General features: G+C 49.6%; 1 protein-coding gene across 12 annotated transcripts; it reads left to right on the top strand.

Moving 5' to 3' along the window:
* Window positions 1-935: 935 nt before the first annotated feature.
* On the top strand, window positions 936-25,458 carry lrch1 (leucine-rich repeats and calponin homology (CH) domain containing 1). 12 transcript variants are annotated; one of them, XM_029135915.3, is made up of 20 exons: window positions 936-1,341; window positions 9,398-9,542; window positions 10,056-10,182; window positions 10,584-10,689; window positions 12,477-12,613; window positions 12,690-12,820; window positions 14,486-14,573; window positions 14,909-15,014; window positions 15,478-15,593; window positions 16,049-16,119; window positions 16,192-16,278; window positions 16,352-16,429; window positions 16,534-16,570; window positions 17,075-17,188; window positions 17,585-17,657; window positions 18,231-18,353; window positions 20,490-20,599; window positions 20,752-20,889; window positions 20,972-21,049; window positions 22,509-25,458. In XM_029135915.3, the coding sequence occupies exons 1-20, from the start codon at window positions 1,128-1,130 to the stop codon at window positions 22,797-22,799; spliced, it is 2,370 nt and encodes a 789-aa protein (XP_028991748.1). In that variant the 5' UTR covers window positions 936-1,127; the 3' UTR covers window positions 22,800-25,458. The 12 variants fall into 12 exon arrangements, 11 of the variants coding, with proteins under 11 accessions (XP_028991748.1, XP_028991747.1, XP_028991750.1 ...); XM_029135914.2 differs by having other exon boundaries at window positions 16,189-16,278; XM_029135918.2 differs by having other exon boundaries at window positions 937-1,341; window positions 16,189-16,278; window positions 24,112-25,458.
* The last annotated feature ends 247 nt before the right edge of the window (window positions 25,459-25,705 follow it).

The following is a 25,705-nucleotide window of genomic DNA, read 5'->3' as shown; positions in this document are numbered from 1 at the left end:
GTGTCACACACAGGCGATTGGTGGTATTTACACAACGTCATACAGGAGCTAAATGCAGCTCGCTGGTAACGCACACAGTCTGAAGCTCCGCCATGTTTTTACGTTAAGCATTGTTGCGTTCTATATTTAATACGTATTTAAATGCTGCAGCAATACTTATGCTAATAAGCCGTCCTGATCACTTTGTCCAGTCTGTTACTGTCTGTTACACTCTGCTGCTCATGCTAAAACAAAGAATTTGTTGCACTTCTGTTCATGTTTATACTAATGTTTACATTCTATTATATTTCATTGTATATAATTATTAATTCATTCATTTTATATGTATAATTATTTTATTGTATCTATTATTGCACTGCACTATAAGGCTTTCTCCGATACCCACTACTTGCACTTAGTACAGTGACAATAAATAATCTTGAATTTGAATCTTGAAAACAACTAGCAGTATCAATGCAATCTGCTATTTATTGTTTTGTTTTTTGGGGGGTAAATTATTAAAAATTAATGAAGCCGTAAATCATTGTTTTCCTGTCCGAACCTTCTCGTGTTCACATGTGCAGGACGTTTTATTGGATTCGTTCAGCAGATGTCGCTGTTCACCAACAGTACCAGCTGTTTCTCAGACGCTAGTCCAGTTTTTGCGAACAGGAAATACGCAAAGCAGCTCGGCGTGAATGTGGGGAAGTCAGCCATGCTGTTCTACAGCGGCACTGTTAAATATGAGGTGATAATATTCAGAATGATACTCTCAAATACTAGTGAAATCCTTTCATACATATTACTGAAGAGGTGTCTTCCATACACACTCCCTCTAATATTAAACGCTATTTAAGCTATATTTATTTTGATGATTCATTTCAATCTGTCATCTGGCAATAGAAAATAGAGCTATAGGTTGAAGTAGTCTTTATTGTGAAAGGCCAAGGCCGGATGTGGCACCATTCGTTTCTCTCTACGACTTGACTCGACGCGCGGGCAGACGCGGGGGCTCCAACCGAGGAGGAAGCTCAACGCGCGGAGCGGTTCGGTTCGGTTCGGCTCGGCTCGGCTCGGCTCGGCATTAGCGAACCCCGTTCTCTGGCTCAGTCACAAGCGACCCACACGCGGCGGAGAGGGGCGACGCTATGGCGACGCTGGGACCGGAGGCGGCTCGCCCCCCTCACCCCCAGCTCGGTTCTCCGGCGTCGGTCCAGACGCACAACCTGCCGCCGAACCGCGGCTTGGAGCGGGCGCTGGAGGAGGCGGCGGCCAGCGGCGTCCTCGGCCTCAGCTCCCGAAAACTGAAGGAGTTTCCTCGGACGGCCGCCAACCACGATCTGACGGACACGGTGGAGGCAGGTAGGGTCCCGCGTCCGCCTGCGTTGCCCTGCGGTGCGGGGCGGTACCAGAGTACCAGAGCGCAGACCCGTCCATTAGTGACCGTTGGACTTTATTCATGGCGCTGGCATTTCCGTTAGTAATTACATAAAGAGCGAGTTTATCCGTGGTGACACGAAGGGAACCGAACCTCAGGTTTGAACATACACCTGTAGTTTAAACTGCACCCGAACCCGTGTGTGCGTGTGTGCGTGTGTGTGTGTGTGTGTGTGTGTGTGTGTGTGTGTGTGTGTGCGTGCGTGTGCGTGTGTGTGCGTGTGCGTGTGTGTGTGTGCGCGCGCGCTGTTGTCAGCGGGTGTAGTTTTGTAGCGGTTTAGTTTAAAGGCGCTCACCTGGATGCTAATGCTAACGCTAACCCCCCTCACTGATTGACAGCTGTCACACCTGCCCAGGTGAGACGTTCGATGGGTTTACGCTTGTGAGTAAAACCGAGTGACTGTGAACCAGTGTGTTTCTTCCAGAATGAAATGTCTCCAAGTTCAAAACATGAGTAGGACCATAATGAAGAGGAGCATGAAGAACAGCACGTGTTTGAATGAAGGCTGGTGGACTTGCAGTGTCTCCGGGGGTGGATGCCGGTGGACACGTAGCAGTCCAGACCAGTCCAAACAGAACCCTGATGTGGGTCGTGCTGGGAAAAGGCCTCCTGGTGTTTTGTGACCCTCTGCTGCTCGTTTGTCTCTGGCCCAAACTGCTCTGGAGCGGTTCATTTGTTGGCGGGAGCGTCGACCAGGTCAGCAGTACAGGCGGTGACGGCCCGTCTTCTTTACAAAGCATGAAGCCGGGTCCGTTGTTCTGGCACAGGTTGGTGTGGTCCGTTGCCAGGGTCATCGTGTGGAGCCGCTCCTCTCTACCAGCACCGAGCAGAACCATTGGGCTGATTCAAGCAGTTAGCGGGCTAGACGGTTCCCAGCAAGGCCTTTTTGGTTGGTTTGGATCTCAGTCAGGTTTGGATAAAGCTGGTATTGGTTCTTTTAAATTGGAGTAGAACCTCCTGCTCTACCGGGTCGTGAAACTGATGCGTCAGGTTCCAAGTAGTTGTGGGGGATTTTCAAAGAAATGTGAAGGCAGGTGATTTCCAGACTGTGTGTGTGTGTTTTACTTTCTGTTGGATTGACTGCTTGGAAATAGAAGTAAAACAACAAGCTGCTTTTGTTGTGTTTTCATTTTGGAATATGTGCGTGCTTTGTGTGTGTGTGTGTGTGTGTGTGTGTGTGTGTGTGTGTGTGTGTGTGTGTGTGTGTGTGTGTGTATGCGTGCTGTGTGTGTGTGTGTGTGTGTGTGCGTGCTTTGTGTGTGTGTGCGCGTGTGCGTGTTTGTGCTACATGCGTCACGGCCTCAGGAACAACATCCGTGTGTGTGATTACATAAGATCCTACGTTTGCTTCATATTCCACCCATCTGCAGCCTTTTCCAGTTTTCTCTGACCTCCATCTCACAAATCCAGATAAAAATAGACGAGCGGTAAAACAACCTGCTTCTCGTCCTCCCACTGCTTCAGATTCTGTCTCGCCTCCGTCCTGTTAATCCTTCGTTCTGTGTTCTGTAGGAGCTGAAATGAGGATGATCTACTTTTCTCCGATTATCTCTTTATCTGTAGCACGTCTCATGTGTTCGTGGCCTCCGTGTATTCATGTTAGTGAAGTCAGATCTTGGTTCTGACCTTGTCCAGACAGGTCGTTTGTGTAGCTGTGGCTCAGGTCCAGGCCCGTCGGGTCAGTGGCTCTGAGGTCCAGGCCCGTCGGGTCAGTGGCTCTGAGGTCCAGGCCCGTCGGGTCAGTGGCTCTGAGGTCCAGGCCCGTCAGGTCCATGGCTCTGAGGTCCAGGCCCGTCGGGTCCGTGGCTGAGGTCCAGGCCCGTCGGGTCCGTGGCTGAGGTCCGGGCCCGTCGGGTCAGTGGCTCTGAGGTCCAGGCCCGTCAGGTCCATGGCTCTGAGGTCCGGGCCCGTCGGGTCCGTGGCTGAGGTCCGGGCCCGTCGGGTCAGTGGCTCTGAGGTCCAGGCCCGTCGGGTCCGTGGCTGAGGTCCGGGCCCGTCGGGTCCATGGCTGAGGTCCGGGCCCGTCGGGTCCATGGCTGAGGTCCGGGCCCGTCGGGTCCGTGGCTCTGAGGTCCAGGCCCGTCGGGTCAGTGGCTCTGAGGTCCGGGCCCGTCGGGTCCGTGGCTGAGGTCCAGGCCCGTCGGGTCCGTGGCTCTGAGGTCCAGGCCCGTCGGGTCCGTGGCTCTGAGGTCCAGGCCCGTCGGGTCAGTGGCTCTGAGGTCCGGGCCCGTCGGGTCCGTGGCTGAGGTCCAGGCCCGTCGGGTCCGTGGCTCTGAGGTCCGGGCCCGTCGGGTCCGTGGCTGAGGTCCAGGCCCGTCGGGTCCGTGGCTCTGAGCTGCAGTGTGTGTGTCGTTAGCTGATCACCAGGTGAACACTGTGACGCATGTGTCACCTCACCCTTCCCTTCACAGCACACACTCAGAGGAAGCAGTGATTTTCCAGGAATGTGATGGGCTCGGCTCGGGTCGGGTCGGGTCGGGTCAGGGGAGGGTCCATCCTCTGGTGTTCCAACCACACCTGAACACAAGTGATGGGGGTGAACTCGGTCCAAAGGCTCCGGTCACGGAGGATGCACCACCCAGTTTCTGGGTTCTGTCAGGACGGCATCAGTTTTACGGAGCGGTGCCAAAACAAACAACTATCAGAACCTAGAGCAGATTGGACACGAGGAGCCAAAGGTGGTTCTTTGGGCTTTGAGCTGGTTCTACACCTTGGACTTCCTCCTGGACGTGGCGTTCAGGGGGGCTGGGACAGGCCGGCGCCTCATGTATAGAGAATGAAGCAGTTAATGGAGGAAAGTGGGGCAGAGTCGACTGAAGTCCCGTCAGGTCCAGATCACTGTTCTATACGTCCCATTTACTCAAAGACTGTGCAAATGTTATATTGATCATGTGTTTGATGCATCCAGTTTAAACTGAATTACTGCCGTCAAACTGGTGGCTGGGCCCAAACCAGCGAACTCAAACCAGTAGCGTTTCCTGAGCAGCACCTCTTCTCGTCTGCACGGACGGGAAGCGGCTCCGCCCAAACTCATTGTTTCCAGGAGGCAGCGCTCAGATGGTTTCCTGTCGGGAAGCCAAGATCCGCTCCAACGCAGCGGCGCCGCGTCGCGTACGGGCCGCTGCAGGTGCCGCTCGCTGGGTCCAGTGTTTGGTTCTGTTTGTCCACATGCGGCTGTGACCTGGTCCTTCAGAACACGAACACGTTTGGAGTCAAGTTCTAAAGTGAGAGGTCAGGACCCTGGAACCCGGATCCCTGAGTTGGCCCGGTTCTGAGCGTGACCGCGCGCTGTGACATCCTTTTCAGATCGCGTGGTTTGGATCTCATCTCTAGGCCTCGCTGGTGGTTCTGTTCAGACCCAGCTGACGTGATGAGGTCCTGCGTAAATGAGGCCGCCTCATCTGCTGCACGCGCGGTCAACGTGAGAGCGGGCCGGAGTTTCTGAATGAGGCTCCTCACGTTCCCGTCTTTGCTTTTACAGGCTTCCTGTACATAAATACAGCTTTTGCAGTTTGAGGCAGAACCCTCTGAATAAATAAACGGGAGCAGCCTCATCCCCCACGCCCCCCCCCCCCCCCCCCCCCCCATCGCCCACTTAGCGCCGCTGGCATCGGAACTGGTTCACCATGACTGCTGGCTGCAGGCTTATCCTAATGCCCCCCCCCCCCCATGCCTCACGCTGCCGACCCCCCCCCCCCCCCCCCCCCCCCCCCCGCGTCTCATGCAGCCGCCCCCCTCACGCTGCCGACCCCCCCTCGCAGCTCATGCAGCTGCCCCCCCTAACACTGACGCCCCCCCCAGCGTCTCATACAGCCGACGGTGGCTGTGTTGCCTCAGGTGACGCTCTGCTACTTGCTGGTTACTGGGCCGAGTGTTTGAAGTGTGTCACCACGATGGTTTGCTGTGTGAGCGGTGATGAAGGATGTGGGTCAGCGGTGGGGGCCTGATGCTGACTCCCCTCTAATCCAATCGAAGGCAACGTGTTTTTCTCTTTGTCTCGTTCTCATCCAGAGAAAATGTAGTTTTTCACGGCCTTTGAAGTGATTTGAGTCTGATGCTTTTATTTCGTTGGTAAATACGCTGTCATGGGTGATTATTGAGCTGTAGATGTGAAAGTCTGATTCCCGTCAGCTAAACTACAGCTGCTGGTCACCGGGTCAGACTGGGCTCAGCTCAGGTCAGAACCCCAGGAACCCTGAAGATGTCAGCTCTGACGCGTAACGGCCGTCTTTGTTCGGTCCACAATCCAGTCCGGCTCTGGTTCTGCTTGGAAACCTGAGACCAGGTGGCTTCACAGAAGCAGCCTCTGATGCCAACACATCCCAACTGTCTGATGGGTGGTACCGGAGCCGCCGGGCCTTTGGGGGTGGTTCGTTTCTCTTCAGAGGAGGCGGGGGAGTGGGACTAGCGAGAGGACATCGCCGTCAGCGTCACTCGACTAAGTGACCAAACAGCTAAACGCGGCCCGGGAGCCGGGCCCAGCTCCACGTCTCCAGAAGAAGGAGCTGCGTGGGCGGACGGCCGCTGAGCCACTCGGCCCGTTACGTAACGGCTGACAGGGAGAAGTGGAGCGAAGCAAACAGGATGAGGAGGAGGGAACTGCTGGGAACAGGCCGGCAGGACTGAGGTTCTGACACGTTTTCATCAGAAAGTTATCTGTCACAAACAAACAAGGATTGAGGTATTGGCCGGAGCTTCTCAAAGCTGCCAGCGTTGGACCGCGTGGATACAAAGCAATCACTGTGTGAGTGGAACCACAAAACGCCCCCCTCTAATGTTTGAAGGTATTTATTTGCACCGAAAACATAAATAAGGAGCCCGACACAGAGGGCGGCTTCAACGGATCTGCTGCTGCTGGACGAGGATGGTTCAGGGGCTAAACTCTAACTGGGCAGACGGAGGGTGCTACTGGTTGGACTGGTCTTCACTGCTCTGCATGTTGAATGAAAGCAAGATAAACGTGAGATCGGCCCACGTGTGAAACTTCCCACTCTGCATCTCATGGTCGTCATGGCGACTTCAGCTCCATCTCTTCTGTCCTGGTTATGGTACATTTACAGAGAAGCTGACTGAAGTTTTTTTTTTTTTTTTCAAAACTAGAGTGATGGACCTCCATTGTTGTGGTGATGTTCTTACTAACGTACGACATCGGATTATGGGTTTTTCAGCAGGTTTCCTTTTGTAGCGAGCGAGTGGTGAGGACCAAAGGCCCGTCCTGACTCCCACCCCGTCCGAGGAGCTTGATGGCTCTCTCCACATCTGGGCCAAGTTCCGTTTTGTTTTGCTGACTCTGAAACCACAGTGTTTGTGTTGTTCCACTGGTTTCACACCAACCATTAAAATACTCACTTATTATTGAAGCACAGCGTTGTCATCAGAACAGCTCATGCTTCATAGCTGCAAATGATTTTAATGTGGACTCTGAGTACTGAGGTGTTGATGGCTTCTGGTTGGTGATCTTCGCCCCGCATTGGTCTGTGGGGGATGGAACTGTGATTTGTACCAGGAGCTGTTCACACATGCAGCCGACCCTTCTAATATGACAACGCTATGAGATTCTGCTTGTATGGAAACCCAATGATAATGGCTGAGGTTTCTTCTCCGTGCACTGGAGGTCAGACTACGGTTCGGTTTCTCTTTCGCTGGTGTGAGGGTGAAGCCTTGTTGCCTTTTCCTGCACAGCTGCTCCAGACTCTCACGGACAGACGACCTGAATCGCACAAACATCGTGACCCCCTTCACCAGTGTACACTTGTCCTCTTGCTTCCTTCCCTTGCCTCCTTCCCTGTCGTGGGCAGGAAGCATTCCTGTGTCTCGGCGGCTCAGCCTCCACATTCCTGCTCTGTCAGGGAGTTGGTCCACCACAGCCATGTGTCTGTGCAGTAAAAATAAAAGTCTCTTGGTCTCTGTGGGATCAACAAACTCATCGTATTCGTACTGGTTTTACGTCAGTTTTGTGCAGAGCTGATGGTGCGTGTTTCATGAGTCTGCTTTTAGCTTCAGTCCTCAGCTAGTAGTGACCACGCTGCCGGCACATCTGCAGTCTGATGCAGTGAGTGTTTGCATTACAAGGCAGCGTTGCTCCGTTCGATCCCAGCCCTCAGTTAGCTCATGTCTGTAGCATGGTGACCAGAGCATGTGAAGGCGCCACGCTGGCTGCTTCAGCCGACCTGGACGGATGGGTCCAGGCTTGGGTTCGTACCCGGCTCAAACCTGGCAGGTGTGTTTTGCTGTCGCTGTTGTGAACAGGGAACCGCTCCAGCCTGCTCCTGTCTGCGAGCTGTAACGCTCGTATCTGTGGGTTCATGTTGTCATGGCTCCAGGACTGTGCGGATGCATTATTCATTAGAACCTCTGATTTGCCACTGTCTATTAAAGGAGCTCCACGTTTTGGAGTTGTCATTTCATGATTTGACTGTTGGATCAACTGCTGACAAAAGAGCTGCTATTAGGACGAGTGTGTTACAGGAAGTGATGGCCACGGCTGCTTTACGACGCCCACCGCGTGGTCACCTGCTTTACTGAGGCTGTGTACATTCCACATGAAGCTGATTTACATGTTTTGTTCCTGTGTTTTCCATTTCTTTTTCCAGGACTTTAATGTAATCTGCTGTTTTCCTGCGATTGAAAGGAGCAAACATCTCACATAACGCTCACACTTGAGTTTGAGCATAAGTGTGAATGAAACCTCAGGACATTTCCCTCAGGTCTGATTCGGGAGGACTGAGGACATGGTCTTTATCAGTAGCCGACAAACAGGAACGGAATCTCTGATGCTGCTAGTTGAAACACGTCCCGTGAAGAGAAGTGACTCGAAACTCTCCCACTTAAACTCTTACCTGAGGTCACTGCTCAGTGCTTCCTAGTTTAGTTGATCTGACAAAGACTTTTTTTTACGTGAGCTTTAATGGAGACTGTACCCTGTGTTGAAGTGCAGGCAAAACAATGGAACATATGAGAAAGGACTAAATGTGTCCTTTGCAGTGATGTAGAAATTCACATTGATGCTGTTCTGCTTTATCTCTTCTGCTTGATTTAATACGAAACTTATTTTATGTTGGTCTGTACTAAAGCCTTTCCTCTTCTGTTGCATAAACTGGTGTGGGGGTGTAGTAGTAGTAGTAGTAGTAGTAGTAGTAGTAGTAGTAGTTTGCCTCAGACCTTTGTCAGCGCTGCTCACATGACCTCACACTACATTCAAATTTGGGTCGGGTGGTCAGAGTCCGTGTTTCTGTATTATTCAGAGGTTTGAGGCCTCACATGCTCCACTGTGCAGCTGCTGGTTGAGTCGGGTTGCATAAAAGCAGGACTGACCGACTCTTTGTTTCCAACCACACGGCTTGAAATAGCTTTTCCTGTGTCTGTGTGACCCCCAATGAGATGAAAATCCTGCTGCTGTGAAGCTGCAACATAAATTTCAGTTTGATTTACAGCATTGTGTGGTTTGTGTTTCACTGAAAGCTGACCAAGATCGGCCCAACTGCTGCTCTGTGCTCATCAGGTCACGTCAACTCTGGCTCTTTTGTTGGGGAAGAAACTCTGGTTCCAACGAGGGCATAGTATGAACTGCTGTTGGCTGAGGTTTATGGGTATTGTAGTATTTAAACCCCCATCCTCAGAACCTCGGGTATAATAGAACCACGGGTGGGAGAGTTGTGAGGAAGTCATCAGTGGAACAACAGTAAAGGATTGATTGGACGGTTGTAACTGTACAGCTCTCAGACCCTTGTTCTCCTCTCAGGCCTTTAAAAAAACAAAAGTTGTGGAGTCTTTGGCCCTGACACTTCTGGCCCTTATTTGGCTGCTGCTGAGATATAGCAGGATGTGACGTAACAGGCCTGGCCTGGAGCAGCTGACCTCTGACACCTCAGATAAAGCTTAGTGGGTCGTACTCGGACTGTCTGGAGGCTTATTTTATAATAACACACTAGATGGAAATAAAGGCTGATCTCACTGTGGTTGGTTATTGTTTCTCTGCAGACCTGTCGAAGAACCGCTTGGCAGACGTCCCCTCAGAGGTCTGTCACCTGGTTGCCTTGGAGACGCTAAACCTGTATCACAACTGCATCAGGACCATCCCCGACAGCATCATCGGCCTGCAGTCGCTCACCTCCCTAAACCTCAGGTACGCACATCTGCTACGAGCTGCTCCTGCATCAGTGTGCTCCTCACACCTGGAAACGCCTTGACGGTACTGTTGCCTCCAGGAGTAAAGATGTGTTGTTTTTAAGTTCAGTTTTAAACATCAGTCACGTCTGATAACAGAAAATAAGATGAATTGTGGTGGAGCAGCTGAATAAAGTCATTAAATGCTTCCTGAATGCTTAGAGGGTTTCACATGTCTGGTTTTACTGAAACCCTTAGTAAAGTACTTTACAACATAGATATGAAGGAACAGGAAAAGGCGTGTCCTCAGGCCTCATCTTATCAGTATATGAGACCAACAGAGTCAGCAACAAATCTGTGCTGACCTGTTACAGATGAGCTTCTTGGAGGCACCACGACAGACGTGTTAGAGCGTGATGCGGCTCTCGTAGCTCTACCTGCTCCGTATCGCACTGTATTTTTGGCTCATCGCTCTTTTATGTGTTTGTTTTGGGATCTGCTTGGTAATGACAGTGTGACGTTTGTGTTGCAGTCGGAACCAGCTGGGCTGTCTGCCGGCCTGTCTCTGTAGTTTACCTCTGAGAGTCCTCAACGCCAGCAACAACAGGCTGGTGGGTCTGCCGGAGAGCATCGGACGGCTGCACGGCCTCATGGAGCTGGTGAGGCTCCTTCAGTCCACATAGATGTAATGTAGCTTAGAACTAGATGCCAAGGAACAAAACCTCCAGTACAAAAAGAAACACTTCAATTGGACCTTAGTATTTGAGGCAGTGGGGCGTTGCTGCCGTTCAGCATTATTCCTGGCCTGCATGTGGAGCTGCACTGCCTCGCTACTGACAATGTGGCCGCTGGCTGAGACTGGGAGTCTGTGACGATGCTGCATCGTCTGCTGGCAGCAGAATCAGCTGCAGGACGACGTCTGACGCCACGGATCACAAACACAGAAGCATCTGTTATACATGAAAAAAGAGGGCTGTAACAAACCGGGCCCTTATGAAATTACTGGTGAGTTTCACTCCTGTGTTGTAATGACCAGAACCTCTGATGTTGGTTCCATCAGGATGTCAGCTGCAACGAGATCACGGCTCTTCCTCGTCACATCGGCCGACTCAAGACTCTGCGAGAACTAAACGTTCGGCGAAACCTCCTTTGCGTCCTGCCAGAAGGTTAGTGGTGACAGGGACCAGATGAAGCCTGCAGTGTAGCTGGTGAGAAAAGCTGCTGTTGGCGCTGGTGTTGGTTACTCCGACAGCTCGCGGTCTTCCGTGTTCTGCCACGCCTGACCCAGTCACTAAAAATACCCTCAACCCTCAGTCAGTCCCCAAAGTCTGAAATTAGTCAGCGACACCAAGAACCACGAACCTCTGGAAGTCATCTGGAGACTGAGCCAGTGGCTCCTATTGGCTGAGGCAGGAGGGAGGCGGGATTCTGGCTATAGTGAGCGTTAGATGCTCACACTAGGGGCAACTTAAAGAAAACCCAGGACGTTTAATCCTCTGAACTGTTTGTTTGACCACAGACTCGATTACTCGTTACTTTCAATGGAGTCGGATGTGTTATTCAGTTCAGAAGCTTCTCTTCACAGTTCAGGAAGTCTTCATAGACAAAAGGTGACTTCTGAACTCCAAGTTGTTTTCCTGATTAAAAATGACTCAATCTGCAGCATTACTTCCATTCAGGCATCGGTCTGAAGTTTATCGGACTCGACTCTAGCTCCCAGAGAGACATTCCTAAACCAGCCAGCATATCCTGCTCCTGATCAGCAGCTTGTGGTTCATTCTTGGAAAAGAGCAGAGAAATAAAACAGTTAAAAAGCAGAAGCTCTGAAACTGATTCCTCCAGCACCATGACGAGCGACTGGATTTAATAACTGCTCGTGCGTGTCTATAACTGCGACAACATCTGTGGGCTTGATTGATGGGCTTTGATCTGCCTCAGCAGGGTCAGGTCGGATCAGACTGAGAGGCAGCCTGGTACGAGGGGTGATAGACCACCGTGAAGGGTCAGCCAAGCTCAAAGTGCAGGAGCCCTAATGTCAGAAGATCAGATCTGCAGAGCTGAGGGGGCCTCAGTCACTATGGCCAGGCTCATGCTAGGCAGAACAGAACATCCCATAATAACTGAATGGATTTAATAAGAAGAGTATTTATTTGACTTGGATTCTGATTCAACAGAACATGATCAAACCCTGACATCACAACACGATGTGCGTTTCAGTGTATCAGCAGGCTGTATCCTCTGGGGACCACGCAGCCTCTTCCTTAGGTGGAGAAACTAACAAACACTGGTGACTCAGTTGCTTTGCTTTCGTGGATGTGACACAGACCTTAACCCTAACATCTGGCCATTATCGCCTGCCTCACATAAAATCCTGCTGGTTTCAACGTGATCGCCTTGGTTCACATCTCAGCTGCTATCAATCTAAACATTTGCTCTTCAAAAGGCTATTGATTCCAGGTGATTCATTTCTAATAAGGAACCAGATTCAGAAACACTCGGCTGCTAACAATTACAACCCCCCCTCTGGAAGTAACAACAGCTGCATTGTTGTGGATGATGGGGAACGTGTTGGTGGTTTCAGCCAGGCCAAAATTCAAATGTGTAGATTTTCCACATTGATGTGCAGAGTTCATCAGGGTCAGATCCATCAAGGGTCCTCGTGCAGGTTCAGCAGCTTTTATTCTTTAGTTCATCTGTCATCTATAAAGTGAGTTTCTCACTTTATAAAGGGACAAGACAAATTGAAGCTAAAACACACTTGTGGTGTTTTCATACATCATTTATTTCCATAAGCTGCTGGGACGTACTTAAATCTGACTTTGTGAGAACACTGAGCCGTTTGAGGTTCAGTGTTAACAAACACAAACCTGCTGAGTTAAATGTTTCACAGCTCTACAAAGGAAATGTCTAATCTTCACCTCAGTAACTGAAGCTGCCGAACTTCCTCCCGCAGACCTGGCCGACCTTCCTCTAGTCAAGTTTGACTTCTCCTGTAACAAGGTGTCGACCATCCCGGTGTGTTACAGGAAGATGAGGCAGCTGCAGTCGCTCCAACTGGAGAACAACCCGCTGCAGAGTCCACCCGCTCAGGTACAGCCTCAGCCCGTCCTGCCGCTCCCCGTGTCTGCTGCTGAGTCTAATGCTCCGAATCCTGTCCTCTTCCCAGATCTGTATAAAGGGTAAAGTTCACATATTCAAGTATTTGAGCATGGAAGCATGTCGCAGTGAGAAGATGCCCGACGCCCTCTACCTGCCTGTGATTGAGCGACTCAGCCTGTCACGGCCCACCAACGGCAGGTGAGTCCTGCAGCTTCTGCGTCAGGCTGTGGCTCTGAGTAAAGGCCAAGCTGGCGTGAGGCTGTTGCTGAAAACACATTTATTTTAGGTCCAATTGATGGAGCCCTTGTAGAGATTGGAGGAAGGAATGTGCAGAGAAAGAAAGAAAGATTAGGAACAAAACCACAATTACGTAAGAACTGGATGGGAAACAAAGAGTCAAACTAAAGACAACAATGAAGCAGCAGTAAGAGAAGAGTATTTAGAAGAAAAGACATGAGAGTTTTAAAAAGGCGACCTCAGGTGGCTCGGTGGGTGTCCTGTTTCCCTCCTCTCGCTCCTCAGGGACCTGAGAGCAGATTGATGCTATTTTTAAATCTCCATTAAAACCAAGACCTTGTGAGAAAGGCAAAGTGCCCCGCCAGAATAAAACGCATTCACAATATTAGCAGCCAGAGCACTGAGCTAATTTGAATTCACCGTCATGACAAGCAAGGGTCAAAGGTCACAGCAGCCGATGAACCAGTGACCTGATAATCCTAAATACTGAGGTGTAAATCTGTCAGCTGGTTTGCGCATCAGCACAGATTTGACCTGGTTGTAGTGTGTTCACTCGGCATCTGACTGATAAGAGATATGAGAAACTTCATATACATTGAAACTAGAGCTGCAACTAACGATTATTTTAATAATCGATTAATCTGTTGATTATTTTTTTCAAATAATCGGATGAAAAACATTATTAGATGTTTTGCTTATTAGAAATCTCTTATCAGGTTTTTTTTAAAACTAAATTTAGATTTTGACTCTTTAAATTTCAAACAAAAGACAAAATCCAGCATTTGAATAGTAAAATTTCAACATCCAAAATATAAATAAACAAAGCAAGCATAGAGTTTTGTTCCAACATGAAGTTCTGCAGCAGCTGCATTAACCCGACTGTGGGAGAAAACCCACGAAGACACGGGAGAACGTGTAAACTCCACAGAGACTCCTGGGCTCCTTCTGGCTCTGAGGCAACAGTGACAACCACTAAAAATCATGCTGTGATATTTTAATGCTGCTGTTACATTTAGTGTCTCCACCGTTTAAGTTGCTGTTCTGTGGTGGCGCTGTTCATCACTGTGTAGAGAACGAGATGATGCGCAGTCAGCGGACGGGAACAGAACAGATTAAGTAACAAAGTAACGTTTAACACAGCATCACTTAATGAAGAGTCTTCACGTGATGATAAACAGCGTTTGCTACATCCGGGACACCAGTGTTTCATTCTTACGTTCTCCTGTGTCGCTGTAGTATTTACAAACCGCCAGCTGAACTTTGTGTGACTTGCAGGTTAACGTTGTCTTTGTTTAATATTTAATGCTTATATGAAGAAATGAGGGCGCAGTCTGTCGGCTGCCGCTTGGTTTATTTTCTCTGCCATTTAGCCAGCGGCTGCATTATTTTATTTATTTTATATTTTATATCTATAACGGCAAATCATTTTCGATCAATTTCCATCATCGATTATTATCAATTTGTCAAATTGTTGTAGCAGCCCTAATCAAAACACAAGGCCAATAAAAACTCAGATGTGAGCAGTCAATCAGAGCCAAACCAGGGGAGGAGTTTGTGTGTGTGTGTCTCTCTCTCTCACACCTCATCCGGTGTGTGTCAGCTGTGTGACCTGTGCTGTGTCTGCAGTGTGGACGACATGGAGCAGCAGAAGAAGCAGGACAGTGACTCAGGGGTCGGCAGCGACAACGGAGACAAGCGTCTGTCGGCTACTGAGGTAGGGAGGTGTGTGTGTGTGTGTGTGTGTGTGTGTGTGTGTGTGTGTGTGTGTGTGTGTGTGTGTGTGTGTGTGTGTGTGTGTGTGTGTGTGTGTGTGTGTGTGTGTGTGTGTGTGTGTGTGTGTGTGTGTGTGTGTGTGTGTGTGTGTGTGTGTGTGTGTGTGTGTGTGTGTGCGCGACATGTCGACAGTGCGTTCAGGTTTTCTGTGTGTGTTTCATATTTCATTAACTCAAAATTGGGCAAAGGTGTTCCCTCTGCAGCCGCTGGACACTCTGCTTTGAAATGAACGGATCACAACCAGTTCAGCTCTAATCAGGTGTGTTGTTGTTGCAGCCGTCAGATGAAGACAGTCTGAGTCTCAACGCGCCGATGAGCCACATCACAGAGGAGCAGGGCTTCAGTAAAGACGACTCCAGTGAGCACATCAGCTCCCTGACGGGTAGGCGCACAGAGACGGGCCCGTGAACTGAGCCTGGTGAAGGTTCTAATGAACGCGTGATGTGACTGATGTGCAGGGAGCAAACCATGTTCGTGGACTGACCTGAGCTCTTGATTTGATGGCAGTCATTGAATCCTTGTAGAAGCTGGCGGCTGCTGCGTCTCTGAGTATCTGGGCTGCTAAAGTGTATCAGCCAAAAGCAGCCGCTCCCCAGACGCTCGGTTTAAATAGACTTCAATCAGCCTCAGTCAGGTCAGCACTGAGCGACGTCACGCTAACGAGTCGGGCTGAAGATTTCTGTTCTTATGATGGAGCTAGTGCGAAACACGCTTGCAACACAAGGAGCCGTGTCGATGGCAGCCGGAACTATCAGAACGCATATGCTAGTTTGACACTTAGGGGGAAATTTAAATCACTATGGATTTGACTCCCAAACACATTTGTGATGTTTCGTCCTCGGCAGCGGATCCAAACTCCGACTCTGTGCGTCTGATCGAGGAGAGTCCTACCGAAGCCCTGAGGGACCAGTTCAGCTACCGAGACTCCAGCCTCAGCACTCGCTTCGTCAGCTACATCAAGGCAAGTCTCCATGCTTTCAGTTCATGAGCATGGGATTAAGTACTTGTCACTTCAGGCTGCAGGAGTGTGAGCAAACTGTCACTACGCTGATGTGCGTTGAGTTCTGTTGTAAGACTGAAGTTGTAGACCTGGTGCGGAGGCTGACGAGCCAGGACCAGCGGAGTCACAGCAGGAGAAGGAGCACGTTCACGCTCACGTGAATGTTCTCTGAGGAACCACAAACATCAGGGCCCATATTCATTAATAGATAATGCATGATTGCTTGTGTCCTCTCTGCTTAATGCATGTTGCAGCTCTAGTTGGACTTAACCTGCAGACAGATTAGTGAGACACATCTGCCTCAATATGAGAAATAACAGAGTTACTGTGACAGGGAGACGTCGGTAACGTCTCTGAGCCAGCCTGAGTCATGTGACGGCTGCAGCTGGTGCTGATGTGTGTGCTGCTGTGTGCAGGGGCGGACGGCCGCAGACTTCGATGAGCCGCTCAGAATTGAAGAAGACTCTCAGTGGCCCCAGCAGCAAATGTAAGTTTGACTCTGTCTCAAACCACGTTCACAGGACACAATGCACTCATTTTCATGTCTGCCTGGTAGCAGGTCAAAGGTCACGAGAGGAACAGAGCTGCACATTGACATGATCAACCAGTTGAAGGAGGCTGTGGAGCTCCTGCAGGACCCCAGCAGGTGAGAAGCAGCCTGCAGTCAGAGGACCTCTGTGACAGCAGCTCAGTAACGTGTCTGTCTGTGTGTGTGTCAGAGCGAGCATGGAGCAGGACGACCTGTCTGGAGTCCACCTCTACCCGGTGGAGATGGTGACGGTGGAGGAGTCGCTCAAGTAAGACCGGAGTCAGACGCTGCTTCCACCTGCCGTCACCATCCAGCATTCTGAGTGTTAGTGAATGATTTGCTCCGCTTACGTTTGGCTCTGCTTCTCCTCAGTGGGCAGGACAGTGACGACGGAGCCTCCACGCCGAAGGTACGGCTAGCAGGCGTGTCAGCCTCTGGTGATGATGTGCGTGTGTCTAATAACTGCTGGGGAGTTGGCATAAACCCAGGTTGAGCTTTAAACGGTCCGGTCTAGTGGTAAAGTGATCATGAAGGTGATCTCAGTGTCACCTCAAACACGTTTTTCTTGCTGTGATCTTTCCTCCTGTTCATGCTGTTTTAATTGGACTCACGGCTGGTAGCTGAAGCTGATTGGAACCAGCCCTCAGCAGAACTACTGTAGAATGAAAAATGTCTCCAGCAGTAAAACAAACATTTAATATTGTTCATGTCTTCATGGAACCTCACCCAGTCACTTCCTGTAGTTGTTGACTGGACCTGCTTGACATCCAGGAGGAGTTCAAGGGCCCGTCAGCAGTAGGATCGGGTTTATGGAGGATGATTCCAGCAGGACAAGCGTGTTTTCGTGCTCAGACAGGTGCCTGGCTGTGGTTTGATGTAGACCTAAGGCCTAAACATTTGGTGCGTTCTGTAGCAGCACGACGATGGAGGCTATGAGTTCCAGAAGAAGAGACAGATGATTCTAGAGAAGGCCAGGTTTGAGGCCCAGCTTGCATGTCGCCAGTATGAGTGGCATATGTCCATCAAGGTAAACACGGCCCAGACGAGTGAGTGCTGCGCCTTCCTCCATCACGTCCCAGTCGCGTGTGTGTTTGCTGTGGCCTGGCAGCCGGTGTGTCTTATCGTCCAGATCTCTCACTCCGTGGAAGTTGATTTGATTAGTTGTGACTGGAGAATCAACCGTTTCCGGCCGTGCCGATCTGTGACTGCCTTCCAGTCACGCTTGTGCTGCATTGTTACCGTTCAGCCTGTGATGTAATTCATTCATGAACCACATTGTTGGAGAGCTGCTTTCTGCGCCGTTTGGACCCCAGTGCTCCTGTCAGGCCTGTGTGTCCATGTGTGCTTCTTCTGTCTGGATGACCAGTCAGGACATGAGAAGAAACACAAGCCTTAACGGCTGCTTGTGCTTCTGCCTCCTCAGCGAGACGACAGATCTCCAGCCAGCGGTCCGCCGTCGTTCCCCTCCACCCCGTTTGGCCTGAAGCCACGTTCAGGTGAGTTGATTCTGCCAAACTGTTGTGCTCTCTGTTGGACAAAACGGCTGTTGGGTCAGACGTGCTGTGGGATGCCCTCACCTGTTTTACCTTAGTCACTTGACCTGAATGAGCAGGGACCTGGTCGTAGTTAGTGCTCTGTGACGCTGCATGCGGACCAGCGGCCGCCGCCTGTCCAGCATCCGTCCAGCCTTTGTGTGCTGAGTTAGCTGTGTGTGACTTGTTGCTTAGCGCTGATGATGCTAACGTACTGCTAACAGCACGTAATGACCTGTACTGTGAAATGCCACTAATCTTGATTTTTGTTTTGTGCTGTGTTGTTCCATGTTGTCGCCCCTTCCTCCTCTTCACGTGATTCACACCTTCCTCTCCTCTCACTCACCTTTACATCCGCATGGTGTACGGTACCTGCTTCCCGGTGATCTCTCTGTTTTACCTCCCTCCCGACCAATGTTCCTGGACCTTTTCTGGTCACATTGGTGTTTCTGGGGTGTTTTTCGTGGAATGAACTCTTCTTACTGTTCTTGGTTCCCTTGGTGCCCCCACCTTCCTCCACTGCACACACCACTGTAGCCCCTCCCTCGCTGCCCTGCTCGCCTCCTCCTTCCACTCTCGACCCCTCCCTCCTCTCACAGGCATCGGCCCTCCGTAGGGAATCCCCTGGTAGCCATGACGATGGAGGCGTGCACTGCCGCGGTAGGTTCCTCCTTTCTGCTGAGCACCTTAGGAGGCTGCAGGGTCGCACCTGATGTCTGGGTAAAAACTCATCACTTGGGTCTTAGAGAATCAGAGATGCAACTCCTAATGGCAGAAAACCAGTTTGTATAAAGTTAAGATGATCCATGGCTGGTTATGGTGAAGTGGTTCATTTGTCCCTGTGGAGCCAGCCTTTGCTGTGGGTTCGTATCCCATCTCGTGTTTTGGTCCGGGACCACACAGACTGAACAAAGAGCTGCTTCGTCTCCAGCTGCTGAGCTGCTGTGTTGGCTGTAGAGGAGCAGCATGTGGTGGACGCCGCTGTCACAGACTCTAAATAGGAGAAACATTCTAGAAAGCAGAAAAAGAATCATCAGTCCAGGAAAACTGTGTCTCTGAAGTCCTCATATACAGAATTATTTGTAAATACAGTGAATTGATTTGAAGATACATGACATTTATTAGAGGTGAACCCTTCTCAGTTCACAGTAACCAGTGTGACCAGGCATCACACAGATGAACGGTGGTGCCATGAACTTCAACACTTCATTCATGGAGCTTTTGCCTCGAACCTGCTGATCCAGTGCTTGTACCAAAGCTCCAGAGTCCAGTGAAGGACAGCACTCTCAGGCTGACATGAGCTGTAGTGCCTATGTATTTTTAGCTGCTGTATTTTAAGTGTTGGATAATTGTGCCCCTTCCACTAGAATGGATGCGTCACACTGTGTGTCTGGAGGCCGCCTTTCAGTCAGCTGCTCCTTAAAAGGCCACGATCTGCTGCAGGAAATCAACAGAGGTTCACAAAGGCAGCGGTCTTTGTTTCCACTTACTGCTGGTTGATGGCCTTTGATCAGAAACGATACCAGAAATCTGAATCATAAAACGATTGAACAACCTCGGAGGCAGTAAGTGACGCTTTATTAGGATGAAGCACCTTTGATCCAAGTGAATTAACAGATAACTAAAAAAACTGTAATGAATTGAGAAACAAATAAAATTATTTACGTTACGTTACGTTGTGTGTTCTGAAGGAGCCAGTTGATCCTTCAGTGGGTTGTTTCTGTCCTGGTGGCGTGACGATGATGATGATGATATCAGGGTCCATCAGGTTGAGCAGCGTCGGGTTCAGGATCAATACCCATGAAAACAGTTGCAGCTTAGTGTCAGAAGTAAGAGAAGTTTTCCTGTGTGTGTGTGTGTGTGTGTGTGTGTGTGTGTGTGTGTGTGTGTGTGTGTGTGTGTGTGTGTGTGTGTGTGTGTGTGTGTGTGTGTGTGTGTGTGTGTGTGTGTGTGTGTGTGTGTGTGTGTGTGTGTGTGTGTGTGTGTCTGAGATAAGACTATGAGTAATGGCGTATATTAGGTTCAGGCCTCGGGTGGAGTGACATCACCAGGAAAATAACTGCTGCTTCTGACCTCATTAACAACCAAGCGTGTGCGTGTGACTGCTCTGAATGTTATTCTGCTGCATGTGATTACTTGTTTTGTGCGTAGATGTGAGTGTGTCTCAACCTGCACATTTTGCGTGTTGGGATCAGTGTGTTTGTGTGAAGGACTTGTGTTTTTGTTTCTTTACCCCCTGGAGGTTGTTGAGTCCTATGGTGTAGCTTTGTGATGAGGTCCTCAGGATAAAAGGGTCAGGCTGCGGTTTGGTGAAACCCTGGGAGACGCCACGAAATCAGTTCAACCATACAAGCTTGGGATAATTAGTATTAAGCTAATGGTGAGTTGAGGCCCCAATGATTGAATGTCGGAGTTTAACACATCTGCATCACTGTGAGAAGAGCAGACTACAACAAGTGGAAACATGACGGGGCCCGTAACAGGTTCTGCTGCGTTGTGGCGCTTTAGAACCGTTCTCATACGCAGATAGCACGTGCTGTATATCCTATTCTGCGTATTAAAGCTGTTGTCACATGGTTCCAACCTGAGGGTTGTTGCGGAAGGTTCTGTAGCGCCTCACTGTGGCCACACGGTACAGTTCTACACACTGACCCGTTCTAGTTGGAGTCGTGTTTTGGTTCTGTGGTCATCGGGTTCTGGTCTTGCTCCTTTTGTTGCTGCAGTGAGACTCTGGGCCGGGCGTCCTCTGCTCATGTGAGCGCGTTGCTAAGGTTCCTGCTGTCATGTTTGCTGCAGTTTTCCTGCGGAGCCACAAGAGTCTGGAGTCAGTGGATCCTCAGTTCACCATGAGGAGGAAGATGGAGCAGCTGCGGGAGGAGCTGGAGCTGATGGAGCAGCTGAGAGACGTGAGACACTCTGTTATGTGCTTCCTGTCGGGTCCTGTCGTACTGTATGTGACCTGTCAGCAGGCGCCTTTAATGGTAGCTGAAGAATTCACCATCAGACCGTGACGGCTTCAGCTCCCGTTAGCATCCCGTCTGTGTGGTTTCCTCCTCAGAGCATCGAGAGCAGGCTGAAGATCGACCTTCCCGAGGACCTGGGCTCGTCTCTCATGGACGGCGTGGTCCTCTGCCATCTGGCCAATCACATTCGCCCGCGCTCTGTGGGCAGCATCCACGTCCCCTCCCCCGCCGTGGTACGTGGCCTTGAATGACTCCTGTCTCCAGCACCACTTGTCGTCATTAGAAAAAATGTGATTTGTTTGTGTGTCGTTTTAGCCCAAGCTCAGCATGGCCAAGTGTCGGAGGAACGTGGAGAACTTCCTGGACGCGTGCAGGAAGATTGGTGTGACAGAGGTACGAGGCCCATGAGCCCTGAGGATGGGACGACCTCTGACCTGCGGGTGTTTTCAGGCAGAAGGGTTGGGGTGTTCCGATCGTGAAGCCAGCGCGTTTAGCCTCAGTGATCCAGCAGAGGTCTCTGTACCCACAGGAACAGCCTGAACACACCCCCATCAGAGAAACTCCCTGAATCAGTTGAGTGACGTGTCCTGCAAAGGTCCTAAACCACAGCTGACTGAGGTCTATTTGTCACGATGATGATGATGTATTGCTGTGAATCTGCCACTGAGCTGAAATTGGACTTTTGCAGGACACTGGTGTTAAACTTTGAACCATGTCTGGGAAGAAAACTGATGGTTTAAACTTTTAGCAGCATCAGTCTATTACATAAAAGTGACATTTGATCCTGGGAACCACCAGTGTTTTCTCAGCCTTGTTCATCTGGACATTGCTTATTTGTCACTGTCGCTGTCATCGCTGCCTGTAGCTTCCAGCTTCCTCCATCTCGGCCGGAGTCGATCAGAAGAGCAGCTTCAATCAAAACGCTGCTTTGGACCCAGGGACACGCGTCCCAGTCCGTCCAGTTAGTGCTGTTAAGCTCTGAACTGTGGGAATGTTGGGAAGACTGTTCAACCGCTCAGATCATCCTATCTTATCTTAGCTTAGTTTATCTTAGCTTATCTTAGCTTATCTTAGTTTAGCTCAGCTTAGCGGCTGGACGTGAGGGGAACAGCGGCCTGGTGGCTGCTGTGTTTTAGTGGTTACACGGAGTCATTTTAGTATGAAGCTCTGTGTCTTGGCTTTACTGTGGTCTGTTACTTGTGGTCGCTGCCTCTTCTTCACTGGGGGAGCTGCTTGTTTGAGCGACCTTTGACCTCCATCTCTGCAGCTTGCTGACTGACTGTGTGGACGTTACCCCTGATTGCTAACGTGCTAACTGTTGCTATGCTAACCTGCTGCTCTGGCTCTCCCATTATCCTCTCACGCAGTCATTATGGGATGCTCACTGGGAGGGTTACACGCATTCTTTCTGTAAGCATCCCAGCATGTTGCCATGGAAACTCCTGCTTGCCTTCATCCCACCTGCTCTCACCTATGACCTTTGACTTCTGGGTTCATTGGTTAACCTCCTTTCTTTCTCTTTTTACTTCCTGGCTGGACGCTCCACGTCTTCCTCTTCCTCTCTCCGTTTTTGTTCTTCTTTTTACCTCCTCTTTTTTCCTGTCATAAACGTTTTTTTTGTGTTCTCTCTGTTTTTTCTTCCTTTCCACCTTGGAACCTCTTTCACCTCTCATTCCCTTTTCTGTTCCATCTCATTTCCCTCATGCCTAATTTCCCACCTTGTCTTTCCTGCCCTTGTTGTATTTCCTCTGTTCTCTTCTCCCATCCTCCTTCTCTCCTTCATCACATCTTTTCTTCCCCACATTTGTTTCCTTCCTATTTATTCCCCTCCCTTCCTCATTGGGGGTGCCAGTCTTCCCTCTGTTCGCCCTATGACATCATTCAGCGGCGCCTGCAGCCGGTTCGCGCCACAGTTCGGGCACTGGTTGCCTTGGATACGTCTCCGAACAGGAAACGGGAGGCGGCGATGTCATCTCCAAACCGCATGTCCTCCGGGGCAGCAGAGGCTCCCACATTGGTGTCCGTCACCACTCAGACTCCGCCCCCTGCCTGGCAAATCTGGGACCTTATTGGCTCCAGCCTGGTTCACATCCTCTGCCTGGTTCTGCTTTTTGTGGCCTATACTTGGAGTGAGCTGACGTAACCACGACAACAGTTTCCTGTCGATCACCTGCAATCACAGCTCTCCTGTTTCTGCCCACCCCCCTTTTTTTTGGTTGATGCATTTATGTTGCACAGGAAATATTATGCTCAGAATTTAACAGAATGCAGATTCTGAATAAGCTCTCTGGAAATCGGTCATTTTGTGTAGAAGCCGCTGAGGTTCAGCAGGAGAGTGAAGCTGTCACAGGTCAGGCTGTCTGCATCCGCCTCTTAGCCCAGAAACGCTGGTGATGAGGAGACTGTAACTGTCTTCTCGCACCTGCTCATCATTTCACTGCTTCTCACAGACTGGTCGTTGTCAGATTTTCTAAAACCTTTGCTAAAGTTAGTTACACAATACATTTATCAAGAAGCTGAGACTCCCGTGTTCTCCTGTTGTGATAATCAGCCAGCGTCTCTCACCTGCTGCTTCACAGATGTTTTACCTCCAAAGTGAAGTGACAGTGAAGCTTCTAGGGAAGCAGTGAGTGTGAAGCAGCAGGCAACGTGAGGCCATGAAAGAGCCCCACGGGGTCAGAGGTTCTGATATTCCGCTGGTACTGAAGGTCCACACATGATTGAACTGCACAAGCACATGATGCCTGAATGGACGAACTGAATGCATCACTGGCCACTGAGTAGTGGAGGGTTATTGATCCGTGGGCCGGTACCAGCTGCACACAGTGACGGAAGCCATATGCCAGTAGTTATTAACTAGTTGCTTTTTATTTAGTGACTTATTAGGCTGAATAATTATTTCATATTATTGCGAGTGAGGTGTACTTACTTCTTTAAACAAACGGCATGTTCGGATTCCAGCCAGCGTCTGAGTCTGGAGGGTCACTGTTTCCAGAGGGCCCTTCACAGGCGTGAAGAGTGTTATTAAATGGGACGTTGGCTTTCTACTGCATGGATTGGATTGTATTCATGGCCTGTGTTTGACTTTTGATCGTGTGAAAGTCTGAAGTAATAAATGCTGTTTAGGGACGTCGTCTGTTTCACCCAGTGTTTGACATGAAATCACACAGCAGTGAAAAAAGATGCTTTGTCCTTGATATAACATAAAAATAGGTATTTTTCCAAAACTTTCCAGACTGACATTTTTCTGACTAATCAGTAGTTAAGTTGTCTCCATGTTTTCAGATGTTTGCTAATGAGCAGTGCTTCCTACCAACATGAAATGGGCTTAAACTGTTTTATGTTCATTTTCCTTCCAAATAATTACAAGAACAACTTCTGGAAAGCGCGAGGTTTTAACTGCATGTCTCTAACCCTGTTCTTCAACTTGTGTCTCCTGCCTGTGAACCCATCAGGACCGGCTGTGTCTGCCTCACCACATCCTGGAGGAGAAGGGCCTGGTGAAGGTGTGCATGACTGTGCAGGCGCTGGTGGATGAGGCTTTGTTCAAACAAAGCCCCCTGACGTGAGCGGAGGCTCCTGTCACTGCTACGGACCACAAGTGCACCGTTCTGCATCCTGTCCGCTAGTAGTGGGGATGCAAAATGGTGTAAAGGGAACTCTACCAGCCAGAAGTGGATTCATTTACTAATTCATCGAGGGATTTCTGGGTCAGTTAAGAAACAAATGGGTGTCCAGAACATGACTGGTTGAGATGAAAAAATTCCTATAAATTGTTTCATATTGGCTTCAGAGGCCGTTTGTGAAGATCAACACTTTACTTTACAATCCACGGGTTGAAGATTGAAACTGGGATTTAATATCAACTAATGGCTAAATTCTGACCAAACTCTGAATTTCATACCTGTTTTAGGTAAAAATATTCCTGTGAAATTACAACTATTTTATTATGAAAACATGAAGAATTCTATCAGTTGTAGGTGTTGGTGTGGTTGGCGGCAGCAGGTGGAGCAGCACCTTCCCAGGGGTCGTGATGTGTGAATAATGTGTGATGTTTGCGGTTTTCTGGTCTGAACGTCAGACATTTGACCTAAAGAGTAAACATTCAGGAACCAGTGGTTTAGGTTTTATCTTTGACCAGCTTCACCCCGTGAGGATCAAGCAGCGGTCGCTTTTAACACGATTCTTACTGTGTGTCTTTTAGTTGATTTTCTTTTTTTTCGTCTTAAACTTTGTTTTAGTGGCAGAAGTAGCAATATCACATGTGCGGGTTAAGGCCCGGTCGGGTCCAGTTAGAACCTTGGTGCTGCTCCACAGCTGTAGGCGAGCTGCAGCACAAACGTGTTGTTGGACTCTCAGTTCGGCTCCCGTCGTCCTGGATCGAAATCAAAGCCACTAATGTTCCCGTTCAACGGCTCAGTGGACACGGACGTGTTCTAACTGCAGTGAAACACGTGAACGTGCTGCTGGAGCACTGACGTCATCAGCTGCACTTTAATGTCTCTGTTCAGATCTTTTTGGTAACTGAGGAACTTTGAAATGAGCTTTAATGTGAAGTCAGACTCTGTATATAAATGTTTTTGTACTTTTCTGACTGGGAGCAAATGGATTTTTGTGGCTTGTTTTCAGTTGGATGTGATGGAACCTTTTGTAACCTTTGTTTAATTTGGCTGTACAGCGCATGAAGCGTCCCTTCACTGTCACCCACCTGCTGTGTTACTGTACATACTGTCACCACTAAAGACGAGCTGTCAATCAAACCAGCGTGAGTCACAAAACCATTAAATGTGTTTCAGACTCAACACCATGGACTACAGAAGCGTTTTTATTACAACTTTACAACAGAGGTCATCAGAGGCTGGAGTCACTCACTGTAGACTGAGGTTGTGGGTTTAAATCCAGCCGTTGACCTGTTTGTTTCAGTGCTTATTTACTAAAATGCTCCAAAAAAAATTTGTTGTTTCAAGATTTAGCCTTTCAAACCCACGATTAATCAAGGTGTGTGTATTTACAGAAGTGGTCCCTGCAAGAGGAACATTCTGGACTTTC

This window comes from Betta splendens, chromosome 21 (genome assembly GCF_900634795.4).
Source record: "Betta splendens chromosome 21, fBetSpl5.4, whole genome shotgun sequence".
Lineage (NCBI taxonomy): Eukaryota > Metazoa > Chordata > Actinopteri > Anabantiformes > Osphronemidae > Betta > Betta splendens.
This window is presented reverse-complemented; position numbering and strand designations above follow the sequence as displayed.

What these genes read in the sequence shown, in the direction of transcription:
- lrch1 (XM_029135914.2), top strand. Translation starts at nt 1,128, where the DNA reads ATGGCGACGCTGGGACCGGAGGCGGCTCGCCCCCCTCACCCCCAGCTC. An exon ending in GCTTCGTCAGCTACATCAAG is followed by an intron (nt 15,594 to 16,048) that starts GCAAGTCTCCAT and finishes TGCTGTGTGCAG; the next exon opens with GGGCGGACGGCCGCAGACTT. An exon ending in CTCCTGCAGGACCCCAGCAG is followed by an intron (nt 16,279 to 16,351) that starts GTGAGAAGCAGC and finishes TGTGTGTGTCAG; the next exon opens with AGCGAGCATGGAGCAGGACG.